This window comes from Grus americana, chromosome 1 (genome assembly GCF_028858705.1).
Source record: "Grus americana isolate bGruAme1 chromosome 1, bGruAme1.mat, whole genome shotgun sequence".
Classification (NCBI taxonomy): domain Eukaryota; kingdom Metazoa; phylum Chordata; class Aves; order Gruiformes; family Gruidae; genus Grus; species Grus americana.
This window is the reverse complement of record NC_072852.1, coordinates 196,508,678-196,525,530: the sequence shown is the minus strand read 5'-3', so window position 1 is coordinate 196,525,530 and position 16,853 is coordinate 196,508,678. Positions and strand designations below refer to the sequence as shown.

The following is a 16,853-nucleotide window of genomic DNA, read 5'->3' as shown; positions in this document are numbered from 1 at the left end:
GGTATTTTGATCCCTTAAAAGCAGTGATAGAAAATCCAGGGAGCTCCTGAGCAATCTCACAGACGCAGATGCTCTGCAGATTCCCTTGAATTCCCCAGTTTTGCAAGAACCGATTACTTGCAATCTTTCCTTTCAAGGACACTGCCAGGATCAGCAGTTTCTAATATGGTAAGACAGACATTACAAAATATGAAACCAAACAAAATAAAACAAAACAAAGCAGAAACAAACCCTTTGCAAATATTTTCTTTTAGACTGCAATAGATAACAATACACCAAGTTCAAGTATAATATCAGCTGTATTTCTGACATTCTGTGTTTGGAAGATTGTACTCTATCCTTTCAGAAAAACTGACTATCAGACATTTTCATCTTCACAATTGTTCTGTTACCAGCTGTAAATAAAAACTCTTAAGCACCTATGTACCACCAACTTCTGCAGTGTGCATGAACCCCGTAGTACTAAAAGCACTTTTACAGTAGGCTATCTTTGCTATGCTCTTACCCTTTGAAATTAATTCCAGCATAGTCACGACCCTGCAATGACCAGTTTGGGCTTTTCTGAGCTGCAAGTCTGTAATTTCCACAGGCAATGCTATTTTTTTGTTTACATTCTAGTAGACAACTTGTTCTCTCTTCCCAAACAGTAATGTTCATGAGAGAAGCTGCGAAGTGAATTCTTCATCAAATACCTACACAGTGACATGGCCAACAATATTTGCCTTGCAGCCAAGAAGACTGCCTTCTTCTCACTGATACCTTGCCTCAATTTTTGCAGAGTTCTCATTTTTCACAACACTGTCTATGAACAGGCACCGTCTGATGCATGTCCACATAAGCACACTGAGAAGAGCTCCACAGTTCACATTTATCAGCAGTCCTTGATGGACACCCCAGCCCAGACATCCAAAATGAAGGCGGACAAGATGACACAACAAAGGCAAATCACACATTCTGTGAGTTATTTGTGATTAATTTTAATTTGTTTATAGCCATACACTAAAGATGGGTTTTCATATTAAGAAAAACTTTTTTTTGCTTAAAACTTAAGTCACCATTCACATACTTTGAATAATTCCTCTGCTGCAATCAGCTGACTTTTCAAAGACTTGGTCAACCTGAGGATTATTTTCTTTTGCAAACCACCCATTTTCTCACGTTCATTTTTGCAGTGAAGACAAGGGCGGGGGGAGTTTCCAATGCCGCGTTCCGCTCACCCCGAAGCTGAGGGGCTGCCCTGGCCACCAGCAATACTCAGTGCATGGCTCAGCACCCAGGGCAGCCCCCCGGGCTCATCCCCAGTCCACAAACGCTGCCTTGCTGGGCCAAACTCTGCTCTCAGTGCCCCCGAGGAACTTCATTGTAGGCAGAGTCTGGCCCAGGGGAGCGACAGGGGGTCACAAGGAGAAGAAGAGGATGGTGGTGTCAGAGCACTCAGCCGAGACCCCGGGGTGGTAAGGAGGGAAAATTTTCATTTCCAAAAGAAAACAATGGCAAATAAGGGGAAAACATTACAATTTGTTAATTTTGGGGTTTACTTTTGTCCGTTTTTGCCCTTTGTTATGATTACGTTGTCTGTTCGCTTATTTTTATTAATCTGTACAAAAATATAAATACAAGCTTTAATTTTAACACTTAAAAAAAAAAGAAATATAATTCACACCTTTCTCCCTAAATAATATATTACACAACAGAAGGCAGAGAAACTCCCCAAAACCGATGAGATTCTCCGGTCATCTGAGGACATCAAAAGTGACATCAGTAGTTTTTATCTGGCCACCAAGAACTGCTTTCCTCAAACGTTTCCAGTGAGGTTTCTCTGTGCCTCCCAACACGGGCAGCCACATCGGGATTTTACGACATCCTTGCACAGCGTGGCCTTCCGAGCGCTAGTCGAGACCAGGCTGGTGGGATGTCCACCCAGCAGTGATACACATCATCACAATTCACAACAATTTCACAGAGGAACAGCCTAATCGCCACATCTCTTTTCTTCGATCCAAACTCATATTGCCTGGCAACTGGCTGCTACAAGTCATCACGCTCCGGCTCCCAAGGCCATGGAAAATTCATAATGTCCTGTCATCACCGCCCACCTTGCCATCAAATGTCTTCTCACAAAATAGCCTCGTAAAAAAAAGGGGATTCTGTATTGTAATTCTTTTGAAGACTTGCAAATGCGAAAGAGCTCACTTGCCCCATTTTTAAGCAGTCACCAATGATTTTGCTTGCTTTTTAAGCATATTTTAGAAAAAAAAGAGCGCCAAGTCCCTTTGCAAGAGCACATTGTTTCTGGAAGCCATCACACTAATAATGAACAAAAGAGCTACTGTATACAAGCAGGCTATAGGTGACATTTCAAAATATAAATGATTATTCTTTTCTTTACTCTGACAACTTCCAGGTTATCAATTGTTTTCTAAGCATTTTAGGCTCCATGAAACTGGCATTATGGGGAAATGCTATTGTTTACCCTTTCACACTTGACAAAAGCAATTCCCACGTGAAAGACAAGTTTAGCCATGGGACACAGTCTCGATACCTAAAGGAGGAAACAGTCTGGTGAGTTCCCAAGCGCAAGAAACTGTCACGTTGTCACCCTCTATTTTAAAAGCACAGCCACTTTGTTCCTTTGCTGTCGCTATTTTGGTCACTACGTTCTGTTTTGTTATGGCTTAGGTAAATGCTATATAGATGATCAATCGTAAATGTAACCAAAAATAATAAAAGCTATGTATTGTAAAAAAATAAAGTTATCAGATCTATTAAAAATAGCAACTTCTTCCTTATACAGAATTTATAATACACAGAAACATCTCATAGCAAAATCATGAGGAAGGAAAAAAAAAGGCGAAACGCTCACAAGGAAGTTTTAGGTTGCCCTTAATTCTCCTTCAGCAGTTTGGCTGGTTCTTAATCCCCATAATAAATCCAATTGTCATTTGCATACCAAAAGCAATGAATATTTTTAATGGCTTCAATTTTGAATTTGTGTTTTTAAAACCGTATTAAACAACTCACTGTGCTGGCTGCAACCTTGTCAGTCGTGTTAGTGTAATATTTCTCATTTAATACATTACAGATTCCTGAATCTTCAGGCCAGGAGCAATACTCACACTTTTATCAGTAGCTTTTTACATTAGTGCAGAACTGACTTTAAAAATTGACCAACACAGCAACTGGAAGTCTACCTGGATTTATTTGGAGAAACATGGTTCACGTCTGTCAGTTTTAAAATCATCATTATTATAAATGATATGATAGGTCTGTGCATTATATCAACATTTTTATTTCTTCCCTGCATACTTCCTTAAGAAGATACTTTTTAAGATTAATGTACTTTAGTGTAGAAAATAATTTCAAATAAATAAGCATTAGAACTTGCTCAGCAGGTAATATTTATAAGTCCATCAAGATCAGATTAAAATAAAAAATATATAGTCCAGTCAATCTCAAACTGAATTGTGCTCATTCCACACATTCAAATTAACTTATTAAACGTCCATTGTTGACTGAAAACAGCAGTTTTTAAAGTTAATCAGTTTATTCAGCTTTGGCACTTTTGACGAGGCCGATATCAAAGTGGAAGAAAAGATTGATCCAAAGTTTTCCTTATCGCTCAGTAGGAGACAGCAAGAGAAAAAATAACAACATGCAAAATGTAGCGCAGGGGATCTTCCAAACCCCAGCTTCCACGTGCCTTGTCAAAGCAGAAAACACCCGTCTGAACTCAACTGGAAGCTCACGCGTTACGATTTTGTTTGCTATTCCTCCTACGTCCAACCCATGGGGGAATGTGCACCACCTCAGGGCCTGAAAGGTAGCAACAGTAATAAAAAATCAAGATGATATGAGACACCTGTTACTGTTTAATGAGTCCTTTAATGTTTTACATTGCTTTGTGTTGTACAATCATTCCTTGTGCTTTTATATTTGAGGATCCGAGAGTAAACAGCCTTTTTGTTGCAGTGCTCACCTCTGATTGTAACGTCTTTCTTTTGAAGCACTTCTTTCCCCGTGTATATGTTCCTTGCTCGGCAGGCATAGGTGCCCGAGTGTGCCAGGGAAACGTTCTTGATGGTCAGAGTGAGGGTGATGGAGTACTCCTTGTTGAGAGACCTTTTTACTTTCGTTTGATTGTTGACTGTCCTCGGTAAAATCCAAGCAATGTCTTTGTACAGGAATTTGTTGGCCGAACAGGACAATATCAAATTCTCTCCTTCGATGGGCATTTTTTCCAAACTAATATGGAATCCACCCAGTACATCTGTCAAAAATCAAGAACACTTTTTAGTTTATATGAAATGAATGAGCCAAAATTAACATGGCGTATATTTTCCCCTTTATCAGGAAGCCTTTGAACTAATCAATGTCGTTGTCTTCCTGCTGAAGTCTGTAATCTTTCCTTTCATATGCTAGGCTCCAGCAATTCTTATAATTTGTCTTGGAGCTACGAGACACTTGGGCTCAGACATCAGTTGGTGTGAACTGAAGTTACTCTTGGAAGTGATGAGTTTGTATAAATGTTATGCCAAGTTAAGACAAACTGGGGTAAGGTCCCAAAAGCAGAATTATTTAAAGACAGGGCAGTAGGATTATGAAAAAGAGGAAAATTCTGATCTCAGCTCCAGCCTGTGAACTGGATGAGAGAAAATGAATCTCAAGAGGACGACAGAAAAATACTGTAGCTCATCATGCTTGGTTATATTGTTTTCTTGTTATTCATGAGTATTCAGACAAATCATATCTGTTTTTTAAAAATGCTTCAAATCCTGAGAAATAACTGAATCTGTGATTACACGCCTGAGATTTATCCTTGGAACAGAAGTATTTCCCCTTCATGCATTTAAAGTGCATCAGCCACCCAAGAGGAAAGCAGAAACAGTACCTGCTGGCCTGGGTGGCCAGCTGTGTGTGGGCAGCACGAGGATGAAGATCATTTTATTCAGACATCTTGTCATTAAACGTAAGTGAATAATATTTCCACCTGAGAGAAATCAAGGACCTTCACACCAAACATTGACTAAGTGTAAATATGACCTAAGTTTTCACAAGGATTTTTCATAGCTGATAGTTCAGGCAGGAATAATTTAGCCACCAATGTAAAAAATCATACTTGAAAAAGTAATGTTGGTGGTTCATAGTAACGTTACTGCAGCTTCCTCCACCCGGGGAGCGGCGCAGAACCGCAGCAGTGCCAACTGCCTCCCGGCCACCTCCACCTGGGGCTCATCCCTCCAGCGAGGGTGAGTTACGCCACTGACCTCAGTGAAAGTAGAAGCAAGTTCCTGAGAGAAAGCACTTCCAAGTTTTGCTCCTAGAGTGCAACCTCTCTTGGTTTATTTGTAGCCAATATTCTGATAAAGTAATTTCCTTCTTCTCGGTTAATTGACATTGAATTTGGCCATTTTCAATTGCTCTTTCACTGCTAATTGCTATGGCACTTGGCTGTGAATTTGACTCAAAGTCGTAAGAATGGTTTCATCTTTCATAAGGGAGAATTATCCCTTCTTTTCTCATCTCTTAGAGCATGAACATCTCAACACTGACTTTCATTCAGTTCCATGCTTACCAATGTCGCTTCAGGTTTAATGTCACATCAGCAGGGATACGTAAAGAGTAGATCTCCATTTGAGATCCATTGACTGACCAATCCATCAGAAAGCTTCTCCCTAAATCCCCACATCACAAACTGAGCTGCCTTGCCTCTCCAGGGGGACCATGAATATGACCTGCTCACTGCTACCTTTCAAACAAAGTTCTGCCTGTTGAAAGGCTGGCATCACTTGCTCCCCTTAATATCCTCTTTTTCCACACTTAACCCTGAGTGTTAAACACAGGGTAAATGAGCTCCTGCAAGTCCTGGATTGAAATTTCCTCTGACTGTAGATGCCTTCCAGGGAGAGGCTTGTTTTCTGCTGGTTGAACTCATCGTGCCCTTGCAGTTGGAGCAAAGTGTGTGCCTATTGTCAGCTGTAGTTCAGAAGTGTAGTCCAAAGATCAACCTAATGGAGGCAGTGACACTAACATATTAGATTGGATATTAAAGCCTGTGTGTTGACTTGCTCCTCTTACATTTCATTAGGATCCCCTTTTTTCCTCTCCAGCAAACAAAACTATAAGAAAAACTTTTCATTTAGTGAACTCATCTATGAGTGACTATCATCAACATCCTTTTTGATATGTAAAGGTGCATGGTGCTAGATTCTGATCTCAGTTAAGGACGTGTCGACTGGAAGATGAAACCTTTCCCTACAGAGGTTACAGCATATTTAGCCTAAGCCATCAAAATGTGGACACCTACTTGAATGCAGTTTTTTTGTGCATGGGCAAAAGTTTACAGCCCATGGAGTGACACAGGCACCTCCAGAGGGCAATGCGGCCCATCACCTTTAAGATGAGTCAAATTCCAGAGATCCTGATCCCTCATGCTTAATTATGAAGAGATCCTACATGAGCAGCTTAGGCTTAGATACCTAACTTTAAGGTTTAAGTTAGATGAAGTGAATCCTATGTTTGATTTTGTTAAAAAGCATTGAATTCAGACACACTCAAAACCAATCAAGGGTCCAAAATTTTTGTCGTGGATAAGTATTTGGATGAAAGAAATTGCTGCTTCTTACTCACAGTACTTCCCAAATTGTTCTGATATGTGTAGGGAAAGCCAGAGTACGGGCCTGAAATACTGCTAATTTTTGGCTTTCACAGATGCCAGTACTCTGCAAAAGCTAGGAAGAGCCAAGCAAAACTCTTAAGATGAAACTAAAGGTCCCCTGGGACTGAGGCAAATGAACTATTTTTAAAGTAAAAGGATAGCGTGCCAACAGCATAATATAGTTGCAACTACTTCCATGTCGTCAGGTCTGTAGCTCTTACTAGCCGTGTCTACTGTCAAGAAAGACTATTTTCTGAATAAATCCAGGGACAAAAGCAAAATGCACAGGATTCCAAGAGAATCATTTGTTCAAAGGCTACAAGCCCCCTAATATATGACACCTCTCACCAGTAGTTACATGCTCAGGCTAGCTAAATAATGTGGCTGGGAATAATGTAAAAGGGTTTTATTTACTTTAGTGATTTGAAGCTTCCTGTGGAAATAGCTCCCAGGTTTCCTGATGGAAGATTTTGTTTATCTTTGCCAAGCACCATCAGGAATCTCAAAATAAAATGCGCTTAGTGACATTGGGAAACCAGGGAGATAAGGCAGAGCTGTTCCTGTTTCACCCTCTGTAATTGCAAACACACCCATGGGCCTGCTGTGTGCCAGCAAAACAGCCCAAAATGTAGGGAAAGGGGCAGGCTGGAGGGAAGGGGGCTACCACGGTTAAATTTGGCATAAAGGTGGTGTTACAGAGACTGTTTCCATATCAGCGAGCAGGACAGCTTTCAGAAATCACCTTTCCACATTGCTTTTACGTAAGGCTCACAACTACTTCTGTGCCCTGAACAAAGATTTGCTTTTTGAAATAAGTCGGTGTGAGAACACCCCAAAAATGTCCGTTTGACACAGGCCATAGGACAGGAAAGCTACCCCAGAGCCCATGGACTTCATGTCCTACACCCTCAGACACAGGCTATAAAATTATACCACTCTCAAAACTCCCAGAACCTCACACACAAGTTGCACTTCAAGCCCAGAAAGAATGAGATTCACAATAACTTAAGAAAGGGCTCTGGGTCCTCTCTGCTACACCTTCTTGCACTTATTTCCTCACATCTACCTTTCCCTGAAGGGGTGGAACATGCCACTGCCAAACTAGGTTTGCTGGGACAAGCTCTGCCTTCCCACCACCTTCCCAACAGTTTCTGCCTATAGAAAGGAGACTCCTTACACCACCACAGCTGCTTCACCAGGGCACATGTGTTTTCTCATCCCCAGGACAAGGCCTGAAGGAGATTGCCTCCAAGGAAAGGGATTCTTCCTGTTCAGGACAGGCTCTGTCCATCTGCTCTTTGGGGTTGTTTCTGGCTTGTCCCTTTTACAAGGGGCAGCAGCTCTTCTCACTACAAGAGATCACCTTCTCCTGCCTAGACTGCTCTTATACTTTTGTGTGGTTCAGGCTGGCTTCATATGGCACCAGCAGACCCAACAACATAAGATAAATTAGCCGCAAGCTGTCACGCAAGACTTGAAGTATTGGTTTTGGACTCATCAGAAGGAAATTCTTTGCAGTGTTCTATTCACATCCATCAGCATTTAGGGCTCTCATTTTTATTCTCTGTGTGTTTTTCAGCAAATGCTGGGCGCATTTGTTTCATTGATGTGAAACACAGACTGTTACCCAGGCACAGCAGTTTGGTCTCAGCCTGATGGAGGAGAATCGTGATTACCACCATGCAAGCCAAACTGATGCGCTATGTGCACAAAACAGAAGAATGAGCCTAACTTCATTTTTGTAAGGACAAACCAGCAGCATTGTTTAAACACACTGCTTTCAATCAGTGCCACTCAGTGTCAGCCAACGATCAGGACTTTCCATGTTACACAACTGAAGTGCTCAGCTCCAGGAACTCAAAGGACAAATGCATTTCAACTTTACCACCCTATATAGAAAGTTTGCCACCAGACAAGATATTAAGAATTTCCAAGCCATAATAAAGCAGCCACTCCTCTCTCTGAACACCAGCCAAACAAGAGTCTTCAAAGGAAAGCCATAACATTCTGCATGTTCTCATGCAAGCTTTGGTATCAAGGAGAAGGATTTCCTTCTATCCCTGGTCAAGATCTAAGAATATGAGATCTAAGTAAGGAAACTAACTCCTTCATGTCACTGTACTAAACTATCTGAAAATGCCATCAAAACTTTGAAAGGGAGATTTGGATTCAGCAAATGGGGCCCATCAAAATACAGCTTCATTTGGTTTCAGGATCTTTCATGCATTATTTTGAAGACTGAGCAGTAAGAGCTAGAGAAGGCCAAATTCAGCATCTTTCACATTACAAAAGTAACAGCCTCAAGTGAGTGACTCTCAGTGACTGCTCAAAGTTACACGTGAAGTCCCCACATAAAGATGAGAATACAGTGCCACTGGCACATTAATTTATGGAGAACTATGCGTCGTTGTTTAGCTTCTGTCCAGACACAATGTAAGGATAGGAAGAAAAGCAAAATTGTGACTTGAGAGCAGGGACAGCAGTCATCTTCAAGGTGGCAAATGTTCTTGTCATATCCATTAACAGAACATGGAGATATTCTTTTTTTTTCTGTATTTTAACAACCTGCCTATGTGTCACTAATCTGTTTATATTTCTCATGCATGTTACCAAATTTCTGTATTTATAGATAACTGGCACTGTCTAAATGTTAAAGTGTATTACTACGTAGTCAGAATATGTAAAAAATATAAATTTTGGTCCTCAAAATTGTGAGGGGGGACATTTTTCAAAGAAATTTTCTTTTTTTTTTTTAACCAAATCTAGTGAGTGTGTGTCTACTCTCATTTGATATTTCTCAGTATAGCAGCATAATGAATTTCACCAAAATCACCCATTAGGATGATAAGCAAGAGATTGACAACAGAAAAACAGATAAGAGAAAGCAAAAGTTAAAAGGGATACATTAAAATTATTTTTCCCTTTCAGCTTCAAGATTATGATTTTGGGATTAAAGGATCGTGATATTTTAACCTTTTCATCATTTCTCATATTTCTGAATGAATTACATTTCTTTAATGACCTACCCTGAAAGTTGTCATCAGCCTAAGTGCTCTGTGAACTACCACTTTGTAAACAAAACCAAAATAAAATCTTTTTCCAGAAAACAAATCCTTTGGAATGGCATGTGCAGACATTACGATACTAAATCATGCAGTAGTTACTCTTGAAAACTCATTGTGTCTTTTTCAGTAATTCCTGAAGTCGAGCATTTAATAATTTGTTTCTGAACCTGAAAACATCTAAACACATCTAGTAATGGAAAAATAACTGGAAGCATACTCATATGCACAGCTAACACAAGAAGTCTTCTCAGTGCCATGGCCCAAATGACATGCAAGGTTTTCTTTCTCAGAAGAGGGAACAAAACTCTGTAGTTTATGCCCTGCCACTTTTTTACCTACAAGTTTCCATAGTCCCTGAGAGCTGTGAGGGGCTGCCCAGGTACCCCAGGCATCCCACCTCTGGCACCACGCTGTCTGCAGACACCGGCACTGCTCTGGACACTATGTTGTGAGATCTCCTGGTTGGCAGCAGGATGAGGCTGTAGACACCACCAGTGTCACACACAAAACTGGCTTACTGGTGTTTGAAAATACAGTAAAATTTCACATATGGAATGACTGCAGAGGCTAGGTGATTTAAAAAGGGGAATTACAGGTTGCTATATTTGTGAGTGATTTGTGTCATGGTGGGATACTTGATGGAGGGTTGAATCATTCACCAGATCTGGTGTCCTTCTTAGAAATCCAGACCAGCTGCTGTGAAAAATCCTTCCAGGATCACCCAAAAGCATGCAATGAATTTACAGGTGCGCACATTACAACAATTTTCAAACTGTGAATGAAAAAGCCACAACAGACTAACAGTTATAACCCTAGGACCAGGAAACATGTTTGGTTCTAACGGGGACTAGATCTTACCTGTTACAATAAAGCTGATGTTTCTTTCGGCTTTTCCCACTTTATTGGATGCCACACAGCTGTAGATTCCAGAAGATTTGGTTTCAGCTACAACGAGAGTGCTAGCAGTCTGCAAAAGAAGGAAGAGGTTTAGCTCTCACTGGATCAGGAACTCAGTTAAAGCTTCCCTTTTCTTTTTCCTAGGTCACCGTTGACAGTCTCATGATTCAGTCTCTCCATAGACTCAGTGACGGGCACCGCTGGGGCTACTTAAAGGAGATGTCACCATATACAGTTTTGGAAAGGGTCGATGAGTAACAGAAAACAATTGTGTCAGAAATGGTGTGGCCAGCAGGACCAGGGAAGTGATCATTTCACTGTACTCCGCACTGGTGAGGCCACACCTCAAGTATTGTGTCCAGTTTTGGGCCCCTCGCTACAAGAAACATATTGAGGTCCTGGAGCGTGTCCAAAGAAGGGCAACGAAGCTGGTGAAGGGTCTAGATCACAAGTCTTATGAGGAGTGGCTGAGGGAACTGGGGTTGTTTAACCTGGAGAACAGGAGGCTGAGGGGAGACCTTATCACTCTCTACAACTACCTGAAAGGAGGTTGTAGCCAGGTGGGTGTTGGTCTCTTCTCCCAAGTCACAAGTATAGGATGAGAGGAAATGGCCTTGAGTTGCATCAGGGGAGGTTTAGATTGGATATTAGGAAAAATTTCTTCGCTGAAAGGGTTATCTACTGAAAGCACTGGAACAGGCTGCCCAGGGAAGTGGTTGAGTCATCATCCCTGGAGGTACTGAAAAGATGCGTAGATAAGTTGCTTAGGGACGTGGTTTAGTGGTGAACTTGGCAGTGCTAGGTTAATGGTTGGACTTCATGATCTTAAAGGACTTTTCCAATCTAAACGATTCTATGATTCTATATTATCAGAGCCATCATAACCAAAAATCTTTGAATGTGTCTTGCAGGTTGATTTATCTCTTGTTAATGATGTAATGATAAGTAACAAAACATGAAACATGACACAACATGGTTCACCTGAAGAGATAAGCAGCCTGTAGGGCAGTCAGACTGCAAAGGGAAGAGATGACGAATGCCTCAGGCACTTGGATAATGCTGGCAAAAAGTTAGCTCTGTTTGGCATTAAATGTATTTGATTTCTCTTTCGTTTTCTCAAGTAAGTGTCAGGTGAGAAAGGACAGGGGAAAAGACATGTTTACTCATCCTTTTTTTGAATATTTCCTCTTCTTTGACTTAATATTTCTGTTATTAAATAACAATATGTCAGGTTTCTTTACGTTGTATTCTATCACCACCTTAAGAGGTTCAGCACACAATATTTTCACAAAGTGATGACTTCCAAGATGAGACCTTGGAAGGCCAGGGACCAACAACACCTGATGTGCCTTTAGAAAAATAAAAATCATTGTAATAATAAGACTTATAAGTTCATGGTGATGGAAAGCCATGGTCTAATGGCTTGGGCACTAGTTGAAAGAAGAAATTTATGCAGAAACAACTGAGGTGTCATTCTGATATGGAGCTGAGACATGGGGCACGGACATGGATCTAAGCAGTGGGGTGTGGTCTCAGATACAACTTAGTAGCTTAATTTTCTGTCTTTCTGTCTCCATTTTATTTCATCTGTAAAACATGCATTGGCTGGAGTTACAGACAGAGCTGGGACAGTGACGAAAGGAAATTTTGTGGCCCTGGAATCCCGTTGTTTGGAATTATTTGGCTTTTCTAAAAGCCTTCAAAATAATTTTTGTGCAATTAATACATTCTTTTAAGTCTGCCCGATTACTGTAGTCCAGAGGCAGACAAGCACAAGCGGGTGAGTCAGTAATAAATAAGGACCAGTTATCTACATTTCTACATAAACACTGGCTGAACATTTGCACTGCTTCTACGTCTCCTACTCAGAGACTTCATGGCTATCCACAAACTCCTTGTTGAACTTCTAAATAATAGAGATCTTCTGTTTTCCCAAAACATTCTTTAGTAGAAGGAGTATATTACTTTTCCTCCTACTCAACCAAACCCAGTGGAGTCAAGTTGTTTAATTTTGGCTTATTTGCTTTAGAAAACTGCCCTATGGCAAATTCAAGACTACAAGTGATGCTAACAGCAACTCTACCCTGTTAAGCTGTCTCAGTGATCAGCTACCTGTCTGCTAACAAACTACACCTTATTTCCAGCTGGAATTTTTCTAACTGACCTTTTTCGCTCTTCCATGAGATGAAAGAGGTTCAGTAATACCAGAAAGACAATTACAGTCCTTTAAAAAAAAAAATCATCCTGTTTTGCTAAATTCAGTGGGCTGGCCTCTACAAATTCCTAATTACAAAGTGTGGGTCCAGCCCTGGCTCTATTTTGTCATTCTCTTTGAATTCCTTCCAATTTTTAAACATAATTTCGTAAAGTGTGGACACAGGGCTCAGCGGCAGGATTCCTGCAGCCGTTTTATCAACATTAACTCAGAATAGAAGGAAGTCCCATAACATCTGCCAGAGGGCTAACGTGGGTGGTTAAACGCTGCTTCTGCCATCCCAGACTTTCCACCACAATATTAACCTTTTTTTGCGTTAGTTTGTATTACCTCATAGCAATGTTACCCAGGTAGGAACAGTGACCTAAAATGCACAGTGAAGACAAAGGAAGCTCTTACTCTCTGACTCTAGGGCACCTGTCTTTATCCTACTACATCCAGAACCAGAGCATTAATGAGCCTGAAAAATTTATGGCAATTATTCCTCCCACAATTAGTCCAATGGTTTGGATATTTTTTGTAGTATCAAACTGTATTTTGTCCTGACATTATCAGGCATTAGTTTTTAATGAAAAATTGTGTACCCTATCCAAGTTTTATGGCTCCAGCCCACTAAGGTGTGATTATTACTTTTATTTCACTGAGGACAGCACATACAGTTACACTTAAGCAGTATGACTGCACTTACTGACCAAAGGTTATAGATTATGCCTTTTCTTGCATATTAAATGACCCAAGAGAACATTCCTCAGCACTGAAATTCAGTGATTTAAACTGAATGCTTTTCCCCAGCATTGCTTTGGTTTTGACCAACTTGCACTGTCCCAAATACTCCTCTAGCACGGGCCGAGGATCACTCCCAACAGGCAACTTCCATGCGACCAACATCTTTTGGATGGCAAGGGAGATAAATGTTATGAACACAGGCCTCAGCGGCAGAGAGCAGTCATTGGTATGTTTACGTGACTAAGGCAGAGAAAGCCATAGTGTCTAGGAAAAAGCAAGACTGACTTTGCAACAGAACAGAATATTTCAGAGACACGTCTCTGCATAAATCTTTTAGCTTATAAATTAGTCATAAGGATAAGATAACATCTCTTTAAATAGTCTGTGAGCCCTCCAGTGGTGCAGTCTGAGTTCTGCATTATGGATGCCAGCCAAAACCCACCAGAGAAATAGTGTGTACAAAACTAAGCTGGCATGCTGTTGTTTATTGAACAATGATGGCTGTATGAGATCAGTTTGTGCTGCGTGGTTCCTCTACACAGCTATTGCTGCAAAAGGAGCAAGAGAAAAAGTTTGCACAGGCTTGTATCACATGGCTTCGCAACACAGAGTTTCAGGCCCTGGATTTGCATCCATGTTGTATAGAGAAGGTCTGAATCCAGTTGCCATGATGAGACAGAACAGGGCCAATCCTTCCTGGCATTGCTGGACATCTTGAGCATCATCAGTCCACAAACCCCATTTATCACCAAAGCTTTGATCCTTTACTCCTCCTTTCTGTACTCATCATCTCAGTTGAAGTACTACGCTACAGGCTCATCTCAGAGCCAGGAGCTAGGGAAGTAAATCACATTCTGCTGTTGCTGCTTCTGCCTGCAAATAAAAGAGGCGTTGAGCAGAAATCCTGAGAGATAGAAGAGGAAATTACAGGTTTGTTCGTGATGGAAACTGATGAGGAAAAGACTGAGGGGGAAGGAGGGTGCAAAGCAACTGGCATGGTGGTTGTGCTTGGAGCCAGGGTGGGCTGGTCTTTCCCCCAGAGGGTCTGCTTGAATTTCTTTTGTCTCAAAGTAGCTTAGATAGAGGATTCCCACTGCTCCAGCTGATGGCAGAGAAGCAAGAGGAGGTTTCAGAAAACGGTTGGTAACTTGACTCTTTTCTGACTCCTAGATGGCCTCTGCAGACACGGGCATAAACATGTTCCATCCAGAGACTGCTGTGCTAATTCCTCTAAACAGCCCATACATTTAAAAATCAAAATGCTCTCCTTTCAGCATTGATCAGGTTAGTGCAAGTCTGCCAAATATTGTTGATTCCCTCCTAGTTACGCTTTGAAGAAAACATATTTGTTAAAAAAAAAATGGGAAATAAATCAAAATATGCTCTCCTCACCCCCTTGGATTTATCTTTGGCTAAAGGAATATTATTTAGGAAGACCCATGTTGAAATACTGGCAGCGCACTATTGGATTGGTCAGCTTATGCCAATGACATATGATTGCCTCATATGTTGGCAAGGCGCATCAGTGCAAAACATCTGAACAACAGGCTTCACCTTCAGGACCGCCACAGAAGAAACACCAAAATATCTTCAGTAGCAGGACACACACGCAGAGCAGCACCCATTTCCCCCTTGGGTCACACAGGCAAGTCACTGCTGTTAGCAAGCAGAGCTGCGGTTTCCTTCTGCATCCTGTGCTGTCCCGCTCGAAAGGGCCGTGAGACTGAACGCAGCCGGCTGCCTGGCGAGGAGATCACGCTGCAGACAGCTATACCATAGGCACCCCTGCCCTCCTCCCCCGGGTCGTAGGTAGAGCGAGACAGTGCTCCATTCTCACCTCCCTCGTGCTCCGAGGGAGGGGATGGGTTTCAGGAGCTGGAGGGAGCTGCAGCTCAGCAGAGGCAGGTGCCAAGTTCTGCTGGTTTTAATCTCACCAAGGGCTCAGCTCAGCTGGCACCTTCCAGCGATCTGCTTAAAAGTGTTGACAGCGATTCTAGTAGCACTTGAGAAGGCCCCAGGAGAAGTTACAATGTGCAGAAAGAGAGGCAAGCTACGCTCCCATGGCTATCTTTAGCTTGGCTTCCTAGGAAGATCACACTGTCTGTCCATCTGCCTGCCAGCCTGTCCATCTGTCTGCCAGCATCCTCTCCTCCCCCACGCCCTCAGTAATTTTTGAACCCATTGCCTAATTTCAACCAAAATCGACAGACAACTCAAAGCTCATAAGATCTCACGCATTTCATGCAAACCAGCTGTTGAGCAGAGAAGAAGGATCAAAATGGGCGTTGTTGTAGTGAGCTAAACAGCTTTCTCTTCTGCTTTGGGTTCAGATGGTCAATCAGCACAGACGTACTGGCCACACAGCTGGCACGTGTAGGGACTGAGAACAAACGTAACACATGCCTCATCATCTCCTCAGTAACGAGGGGACATGGAAGAGAGCTAGAGGTTTAGAGCTTGGCACAGAAGATGCAGGAGATGGACCCATCCTATTTTGCACGGTGACACCTTATAGGTTATGTCCAAGAAGGACTGACTCTTTTAACTATCTTGCACTCCACCTTTGTGTTGGACTGTCACAGTTTTTAATACAACCCACAGCCAGCACATGCGAGGTTGACTCTTCATTGCCTGCCAAACCGGAGATGGACAAGAGCGAGCTTAGGTTTGGTTGTGCAGAGTCTTATTATGGGGTGATTACTTTCCATTTTCCCTGAAGTCAAATGGCTTTGTCACTCACAAGGGATGGGGCCATTAAAAACTTGTGTCAGTAAGGTGTTTATGCAGTGGAAAACAAGGCCATACATATATCTATCTGTATCTATCTATATCTATATATACACATACACATACGAATGATAAACCACAACTTCATGCATTACTATTCTTTATATACAGTTCCTGGAGGCGTGCACTGTGACACAGACCCAGTTTTCATGGTACCTGTTATTGTCAGTGGGATGCCAAGATTTGCTAGCAGCAGAGGGACCTTCTGTTCCATATCAAATTCTAAAAAATGTGGCTCTAGTAGGTTATTTCCCAAAAACAAGGGGGTTTTGTTCCACTCCCTCTGACTTTTCCCTGTACCGAACTGCCCTCCTGTCTACTGTCTCCTTCCCTTGGATTTATCATCCTTTCTTCTAGGCCAGCAATGTCTACTCTCTCTCATCTGAACTTGCCTTCTTAATGCTCTTCTGTGCATTCTCCATGCCTAGGATCTTTGCCCACCTCTCCTGCAGCTCCCTGTCCCTTGTACACCTGTACAAGCAGTACCGACTCTTTCTTTCAAAGCTGT

The 16,853-nt window shown here is 41.9% G+C and overlaps 1 protein-coding gene across 2 annotated transcripts in view; it reads right to left on the bottom strand.

Moving 5' to 3' along the window:
- The window catches only part of FLT1 (fms related receptor tyrosine kinase 1), a 115,610-nt gene that overhangs the window by 40,283 nt on the left and 58,474 nt on the right, over positions 1-16,853 (bottom strand). The window contains exons 12-14 of one of the 2 annotated variants that reach the window (XM_054812702.1): positions 10,579-10,687; positions 3,977-4,267; positions 962-3,813 (exon numbers count right to left, since the gene is read on the bottom strand). In XM_054812702.1, coding sequence (XP_054668677.1) covers positions 3,743-3,813; positions 3,977-4,267; positions 10,579-10,687 — 471 coding nt within the window. In that variant the 3' untranslated portion in view covers positions 962-3,742. Of the gene's footprint in view, positions 1-961; positions 3,814-3,976; positions 4,268-10,578; positions 10,688-16,853 lie in introns of those variants that run through there. The other variant, XM_054812701.1, reaches the window with a different exon arrangement.